The 9446-nt window shown below is 32.9% G+C and overlaps 1 protein-coding gene across 1 annotated transcript; it reads right to left on the reverse strand.

The window, feature by feature from the left end:
• Nucleotides 1-2915: 2915 nt before the first annotated feature.
• Nucleotides 2916-9446, reverse strand: LOC124367269 (40S ribosomal protein S21-like). Its single transcript, XM_046823972.1, has 5 exons — nt 9310-9446; nt 9166-9219; nt 5695-5830; nt 3460-3515; nt 2916-2995 (listed from the first exon to the last, which is right to left on the reverse strand). Exons 2-5 carry the CDS (start codon nt 9213-9215, stop codon nt 2986-2988), a joined length of 252 nt encoding a protein of 83 aa, XP_046679928.1. The 5' UTR covers nt 9216-9219; nt 9310-9446; the 3' UTR covers nt 2916-2985.

Below are 9446 nucleotides of genomic sequence, written 5' to 3' on the forward strand. Positions count from 1 at the left end.
TAGGTGCAATTAAAAAAAAAATCTACTTTGAAGCCTATCCCCCCCAAGCCTGAACTTTCTAGTGTTGGGAGAATTGAATAGTGTTCTAATACAACCCAGGTATTCACATACTCAAATTAATTTGTATACTTTAGAAATTAATACAATTACTCAATAAGAATTCAATTCAAACCTGCAGTACTTGCTCAGTCGGACTAATAGTATTCAAATACAATGTTCAAGAGCTGTATTCATATTCATTGGAGAGTTTTAAATGAAAATATATCTTGACTCTGAAAAGAATAATTAAGGGAAGATACATAATTTAGAAGAAATAATTACAAATTTTACCCTTGACAAAATATTTAATGGTACAACTACTCAATGAATACATTTATTAACAATAAAGACAAAAATGAATGTTTATTTCATGTTGTGTAAAAACTATATGTTTAAGGTTTTTGGCATCAATCTAGTTCTACGATCATCAGGGACAAGACCCGCAGTAGTCTTTCAAACGGAACTGAAGTAGCATGTAAAGAAAGATATGTTTTCTGAAGTTCATAAATCATGGGTATATGTTTGTAGGAGGCATAAAAAGGTAAAGGATTTTTCCACTTTCTTGACATTGGAAATCCTAAATAACCAATAAACAATAGATTGCGGAAAGAAAGTAAGACAAGTCTAGACTTTCCTGTTAGAAATGGTAAGTGCAGGAAAGCATTTGAATAGCAGGGTATTTTTCAATACACTGTATTCGAATCTTTTAAGTATTCGATTCTCCCATCACTACCCCTTACTAGTGATGGGAGAATCGAATAGTATTCAAATACAGCCAGAGTATTCACATATTCGAATACATCAAAATGAATTCGAATACTTTTGAAATGAATACAATTTCTATGGAAGAATTGAATTCAAACCTGGAGTATTCGTTTATTCTGACAAATAGTATTCAAATAAAATATCCAAGAGCTGTATTCGTTTTCATATGAGGTTTAAAATGAATACATATATGGAGACTTTGAAAAAAATAATTTAGGGGAGATTAATAATTTGAAAAAATAATTAAGTTACAAATTTTAATAATTGAAAAAATTTATAATTAATTGTATAGTTATTAAATTAAAAAATACACATTATTTAAGAGTTACAGTTCTAAGCAATAAAGACAAATATGAATATTTATTTCATATTGCTGTGTAAAAACAAAATATTATTGAGGTTTTCTGGCTTCAGTCTATTTCTACGGTAATTAGTGACAAGACCTGCTGTGGAAAATAGTCTTTCAGACGGAACTGAAGTAGCAGATAAACAAAGATATTTCTTCTGAAGTTCGTATATCATGGGTATGACTTGTTTATACGAGGCACCAAAAGCCAAAGTATTCGAATACAGTGGTGAATTCGTGACAAACAAGTGAAATAACCCAGGAACAATAGATTGCGGGAAAGAAGTAAGACAGGTCTAGACCTGTCTGTTAGAAACGCTCAGCTGAGCAAAAGTATTCGAATACAGGGATGAATTCGAATTCACTGTATTCGATACTACCCCTTACCCACAGGTTTACTGTTTACATGTTAACTGTTTCAAACCATACCTGATCTTGAGGAATTGCATATAGTATTTTAAACTTATCAATTAAAAATCCTATGAACTAATAGATGAGCCGCTTTGAAAGTGACCTGTTAAGTGAACAGTATAGAAGGGAGAGGTGGGAGGGAGGGAGAAGAAGCGAGGACTTCCCCATCCACATTCCTTACCAACCACTCCTCAGTCGCCACTTCACCACCCATAAGGTATGTGTTACATAACAGCTGTTTTGCAAACACAGTAATGATAACAGCTGTTAACTATAAACTTTCTATAATTCCATAACAAGAATAACAAAACATAGCGTGATGCTCCTAGACACCAACACAGGGAAGCAAAGCACACTTTTCCCATTTGTATCTTGTAAAGGAAATAGATTGAGCACTGAAAGATGGGGTGGAGGTAGGTGTGGTCGAGCTTCTACTCCTCCCTCCCCCTATACGCAAGAGGTCTTCGCGCAGGTCGCTTTCAAAGTGGCTCATCTATAGTTACAATTCTGCTCCCCAGTCTCGCATGACAATAAGATAACTTTTTCACATCCCGTCTTTGCTGCTACAACTACTATATGAAGATATCCAATGGAATTAATGTCTTACCAGTGCCTTACTCAACCACCCGCTCTGAGGAACTGAGCCACTTCTCTTTTCCTGTTCATTTCACAATGAAAATATTCAAGAAGAAACAATAAACAAGACATAATAACATCTTCCAGTTCAGGTTTATGACCCATCAAATTAGCTTCCCATTCTTTTGGACATATCATTACAGTTAAACAACCCAGCACTGATAACCCCATAGACATCTTTCTCTTTTAAAGTACAGGAAAGCAAAGATCACTCACAACAGTATTGAGAACAAATTGCCACTCCAGTAAATATAAAATGTTCAATTACGTATATTCATAGTTTTTTTTAATACCAATATCTACTCCAATTTTTTCTTCGTTTTCAAAGAAAAAGAATATATGTATTTATTATTGTAAAAAGAAATACGTTTAATATCTATAAATTATTTTAACTTGTTCATTATTACGGAATTAAAGTAGATATATTTATGTAAAACAATATGCATGTAAAGTATCTTTAATATAATTTAAAAAAAAAACATTTTTAAAATGTAACTTTCTCCCTCGATTAGCAATTAGAGGGTTAGATATAGTTATAATTATGTATATCGTGATATAATCAACGCTTTCCTGAAAATAAAACAAATTTTGAATTTGAATTACAAAGGACACAATGTTGAAAGTCATAAACATACGATTATGATTACATTAGATAATAAACTCTCTTATTTAGTAAACTAAATATCATACACTCCAGGGAGTATAAAAAACAACTAACTGTGTTATAAAACTTGTTTATTTAAAACATGACTTATAACATAAGGAGATGGAAATGGAGTTCTCCAGTGTTAAAAATTCCTGCAACAAACAAAAAATGTTTAAAATTAAAAAGTCTTGATATTTTATACGCCAAAACACTACAATATATAGACAACTTACTTGTGCATTGAGTTTATAATAAAATGCATTTGAAAAATGTGTATCACTATCAAAAACTGTACCTTGTTTGTATCTTTAGAAAATTATGAGACATTATTAAGAGAACAAATACTAACACGTGCAACGAGATATTTCACAAAGTACAATTTAAATACAACTAAAATTTTTGTAAACCATACAAATCTAATATCTTTTTTACACTTTGCACAACAACCTAGTATGGTTATTACTAAATATTAGAAGAAGAGATTTAAATGAATCAAATAAAATTTGCAAGAAACAGAGACTTCCTTACATGTATACCTTATCAACTAATAATGACAGATTTATCACTACATAATATTTTTAACAATTCCATGGATATTGTTGGAAGAAAAACTTACTTGGGTATGATTCCGTCGTTCTTTGTTAACCTATTCAGGCAGTCATCTGATTCACCCTATCAAAAAAACAAACAGAAATAATGTTAAAACAAATAAAACATATAATGTACACTTAATCATAACTATGAAGTAATCTCAGACAATTAAAAAAATTTCTTTTGTTGTCATTTAAAAAATAAACATATGAACAACATCAAAACCCACAATGTTTAAATCCAGCTAATTCGAGAAATTGTGAAGCAACATTATTTGGATTTTTGAAATTTAACCTATTATTTATGTTAGTTTAGTGTTGATGAATTAAAGTAAACAAACCATTTTGTAAGTTAAAACAACAAAAATTACTTACTAATTTAAATATAATATCTGTTCTAGATAAAATTGCTAAATAAAATAGATGATAAAAAAGAATTAATATTTCAATAAATAATAATGAATATCCACAACTTTTTAACAGCTAACAAATTTCTCTGAAAATCAAGATCATGCAGAAAAAGAAAGTTGAAGGATTCTTCTTGTATAAGCATTTATACAGTTACTGAAAATCAAGATGTCCAAATATTGATCAAACATCTACAGTTGAATAAAATAAACTGTTATCTACAAATATAATCAAATTAATTAAAATGGTAGTATTAAACTATTATGCGAGTTCTTCCTGACGGGGGAAAAATATACTGTATAATTAAAAATAAATATTTATCACTGTTTAGTTCGATAGGTTTGTATAACGTCCTACAGGGTTGCTACAGGAGTCCAATAATGAAATTCCCTGACTTTTCCCAGATTGTCAGACCAAATTTTTTCATTTTTTCCCTGACTTTTTTCGACGCAATCCCCAGGGTTTTTGGCAATTAATGGGTGGAAAAAAGCGGTGTTGAGGCTAACAGGGTGGCAAATATAAAAAAGCAAAAAATAAAGTGAACCCAGTTTAATACGTACAAAAAGATTGACTTAAATGATCTTTTACAAGTCGCTGGTAGGCGAGTCTGTCGCACCGGCCGGGCCAGCCGAGCCGCCTCGGCTGCCTGCTTCATGCGCTGCGTCGTCTGCAGGCTTGGACTCGGCGCGGCGGCAGTAAGTTTATTTGTGTACAGGGATTTTATATTTTTCCCTGACCAACGTCGAAATTCCCTGACTTTTCCCTGACTTAAGACCGGATTCCCTGACTTTTCCCTGATTTCCAGTCCTGTTTTTTTTCCCCTGACCTGTAGCATCCCTGTCCTAGGTCAACGCTAGTGTAAGCATGTATGCCACCAAGCATATAAGGCTTTGTTTTTAATATGAGGATAGCTAAAATATAACGAGGATCTCAAGCTATGACGGTCAGAAACATTGGCAGGTCTGCTGTGTGCATATTAGTCGATTGGCGTAATGTAACCAATACACATAACACACGATATAAGTAAAATTTCTTGTGAATGAAAAGCCTAAAATAATTTTACAGCTATTCTTTCAACCCTGATTTTGTTTTAATTTCCCCAATGGAATTAATTAAAAATTTGATACAACAAAAAAAAACCTTTAACATAGCTTTGGTAGGAAGGGTTGATTCAATGTGAATGTTGAGTTTTAAACCCCAGTTCACATTCCATTAAGTGCAGCATTTGAAATTTAATGCTGTTAGTCTTGACTCAAGAGTCATATTCGTCAGAAGAAAAGATAAAAAAGTCAGCGATGAAGAAGCTCAAAATGAACTCTTTACATAGTTTTGACATTAGAAACACCTAGACTAAGAGATATAGTGTAATCTACGGGAAAAGGTATTCTTATGTCTCATCAGATGCACAATTGAGTGCACTACAATGTTTTAGACACAACATATAAGCATCGTGGAACAACCAACGATTTTGTACAATATTTTGAGCAGAAGTCTAAGTCTTTTGAGGCTCCCACACACTTGCCTTTTGTAGTACACAGCAAAGGCATGTACCTCATTATTTGTTACTTAGGATTCTTTAGGACGATCAGTTATGGGCTCAGCAATATTAAAATGAGTGTCACTTTGTTTGGAATTTGAGTTATGAACACTGTGCTCACATGGGCAGTCTGAACCAGTTTAACATCAAAGTAGACCGTCCCATAGAAGAAGACATCAAACTCACTTTCCGCTTCTAAAACCGTTACCAATAACCAACCAGTTTAATAGTTACATTCATTTAACCTATGTTACAAGTAAAGATTTAAAATCCAGCCTATACTACAGTAAAAGTGAGTTTAGTGGTGAAGGCCTACCATGCGTCGGATGGGACCGCAGATGGCGTACATCTTGGATGTTTCCAGAGCCTGCCCTGTCGTCGGGTCGACGTCGGCGATCACCAACTGAATGGAGGCATGATCCTTGGCATGGATGATCCTGTTGCTGGCCGAGCTGTAAAACATTATAGTATCTTGTGTAAATTAGGCCATCATTAATAAATAAATAAGGCACTCTTTGTTTGAAGTTGTTTTTGAAAATGGAAGGATTGTGAGGAAAAGAGAATTTTTTTCAAGCAGTCCGCCTGCCTGCCCATTATTGGTCACCTTTTTAGAAGTCACCTTTAAGCCGTTGGTCCCCAAGTGAAGTGGGCTTCTTAGCCCTAACTTCGCTTGGTAAAATAAGCCATCTTTACTTTTTAAACTACAGATGACTAGGTACGCATATCAACATCAGCTGGAATCATCGTTGCTTACGGGACACACTCTTTACATGAGTTATTTTGTTGTTGATAACTGAAGTAGTTATTTCTTTAGTGATTTTTCAGATTTGCAGTTTTTAAAAATTATAATATCTAGGTCAAAAATTTGTAAATTACCCACAAGGCCTCTTTTTACATGCTATAAAACTCGACTGTTGAAGTAAAGCAAATGAGTACCAAACAATATATTTTTTGTTTAATAAAGTTTTTCTGTGGTGAAAAACGTTTAATAAAGGTTTTTGTTTAATAAAGTTTTAACGTGAAAAACGACAATAAAAGATTTGTTTCTCTAAAAAACTGTTAATCCTATGGAAGCCAACAAGCAATTGATCAGGTGTATAGTACAAAATCATTTTCAACTTTCATTACAAGCTTTGGAAGTTTTTTTTGGACAGGTTAGGCTTTGTTTTGAAGTAGGCCTAATTAAGGACTACCTTTAGCAATTTTAAAGTTGATATTTCCAAACTATATAACATTGCAAAGTAAAGATTTTTTTGGTCTAATTTCTAGCGCTTAAAAGAATTACTTGACAATTTAATTTTTTTTACGTTCTGTAATTTTAAAAGTATAATTAAATTTTAATAAAACTGATTCAAGGTTATGTCAATAACTTTTTTGAAGTACTTACGAAATATGTTATGTAAGTATCTAGCTATCTAAGTAAATAAATTAATAAACACCTACATACTTATTATAAATAGAAATAGTTTAAAGTTAACATTTACAAGTGCTCACATAATAAATGAACATGAATTTAGGTACCGTATTAAGGTAATTCTTTATACGGCAGAAGTGCAAGGTGGCACCCATTGAAGCCTTAGTGATGGTCAGGCATTCTGATTCGTACTTTCCCGATCTCAGATCATATTCCAGATCGTCCAACTTTTCTGATATCAGGTCACGTTTAACGATCTGGTAAGTGATTTGAGGTTGAGATCAGAAGTACCAATCAGAAGTGCCCCTGGACATCAGTGGTGCATTCGGCACCAAATCATACTTCTAGTGAAAAAAAATAAAAGTTTACCTGCCACAAGTATAACGGCGATCTACATGTGTTATTTGTGTCACAAGCTGTTGAGACACATTTATCTTTCAAAATAAAAATTAACAACATGTTACTCTTTTGTTTGTTCATTTTATAAAAACATGTAGCCTATTACTTTTTAAATCAATAAAAAAAACTACACTGTAATTGGAAATATCTATAATGTACTTCTTTTCGACATTCTGGTTTCAGTAATTTAGTTCATTTTGAATATCAATGATTCAATTGTGGAGGTGGCTACATATTATACTGCACTCATCATGAATATCGATGATTCAATTGTGTGCTGGTCGCTTATTAGACTGAAGCCAAGGTACTTTGGGTTTATACCGACCACACCAGTATGAAGAACACAAAAATATAAATTTATAGAAACAAACATGATAGAACGAAAAAAACAACCCTTTAATTACAAAATTACAAGCATTTCCAGGTATTGTTGTCGCTGTTATCTTATCTTTCTCAAGAATCCCGATTACGGCAGGCCGCGTGGCATCACATGATTTGCACGGTACATAATTGCCTTTCCATTACAATTATTCAATTTCTGATCAGCCCCCCCTAGAATTTGATATTTTACTGATAGGTACTATCTCGAGGGATGTTTTTCTTTCGTTGACATCAGCGCGAGCTTCAGCTGAAGTCCACGCTGATGGCCGGAGGCACTCGCATTTTGGGTGGCGGAATGTGATCAAGAATAAAAACAAGTTTTGAGTGTTTTTTCAATAAAGAGTTTAGTTTTAGTTTGGTAATGTTTGTTTTTGTTGAATTTTTGTGTTTGGAGAAATGTAGAGGTAAAACACGGAAGTACAACAAAGCGACGCACCAGCTGAACGGGCGGCGAGACTCTGCAATCTCGTTATCTACTAGACCGCTCGACTTTGACCTCTGTCTGAGGATGGGGAGGGGTTTGCGATAAGACAATTCCTGTTTTATATTGACGAAATATTGATCTACGCTAATCTAGTAATCAGTAGAAGCAAAATGTCAAATAACGATTCATGTCTGGGTGTGGTCGGTATAATCCCAAAGTACCGAAGCCAATTTGGTTCCAACACATGCACACACAAGCATCAACATGCAAGGGTAGTTAATTGTTATGAAAGGGTAGGGTACGATAAGCGGACTCGGTTTTTTATATCGAAGAATGTAATCATTGATACCTAATATTCGCATCTCAAATCCTAGATTATAAATCGATATGAAAGTATATATAGTCCTCAATAACAATCATGTTTAAATTAAAATATCAATTTAATATTTACAGTGATCAAACAAAATTATTATAACCAAAATTAGGAAAACTGAAGACGACCATATTTGCTCCTCTCACAGTTTCAGTTTTTTCCCCACAAATTTCATATAATGGGTTTTTCAGGACGAGTCCAACATGTTGTATTCCTCAGCAGTTTATGATTTAATAAGTCATGAAAAACATGTCTTATCATCTTTCAAGGCAATGTCGTGTAGTTTTCTAAAATTGACGACCATTTTTAACAATCAAATGTTACTTGTATAAAAGTGAAAAATTACATTACGAGTATTATTTGAAAGTGTTTACAACTTAATATAGATTATTTAAGTTAATTGTTCAAAATAATTAATCTATCGATGGTTATGATTAAATAATGTCCTTTGCCAATTTCGATATAAAATACCGGGTTCGCTTATCGTACCCTAGCCTATTGGTCTGTAGCTATTGCTGAAAAATAAACATAATTACATAAAAAACATAAACATAATAAACACATTTTTAGTTGTTACATACTGATTAATTATTTTCAACATGATCAAAACTCCTAAAACCATGTGACAGGTGAATATAGTCAGACCATCATTGTGATAGGTAAATATGTTAGGTTAGAAACTAAGCATTGCAGTACTGTTCCACACAAAAACTAAAGTTCATTAGTTCTAAAAAGCCTTTCAAAATTGCTGAAAATATGTATATATTTCAAAACAGAATAATAGCCTACAACATACCATTTCCTCGGGATGTAAAGATCAACACAATCTCCGGCATCATTCTCCATTTCTCTGTAAAAAATAAATAGAACTTATATAGAAAAATGTGATTATAAGATAATGCTTATAGAAATACTGAAATAGTTATGAAGAAATACTTACAAGCTTTATAAATTTCCTTACACACGTGGTTCACAAACAAATATCACGACGGACCACAATTTTGGAAAAGGAAAGGAACAGACAAGCAAGCAACAGACATAGCAAAGCAAAACAGTTATTGCAAAATACATAGAGGA

The sequence above is a fragment of the Homalodisca vitripennis genome, chromosome 8 (genome assembly GCF_021130785.1).
Source record: "Homalodisca vitripennis isolate AUS2020 chromosome 8, UT_GWSS_2.1, whole genome shotgun sequence".
NCBI lineage: Eukaryota > Metazoa > Arthropoda > Insecta > Hemiptera > Cicadellidae > Homalodisca > Homalodisca vitripennis.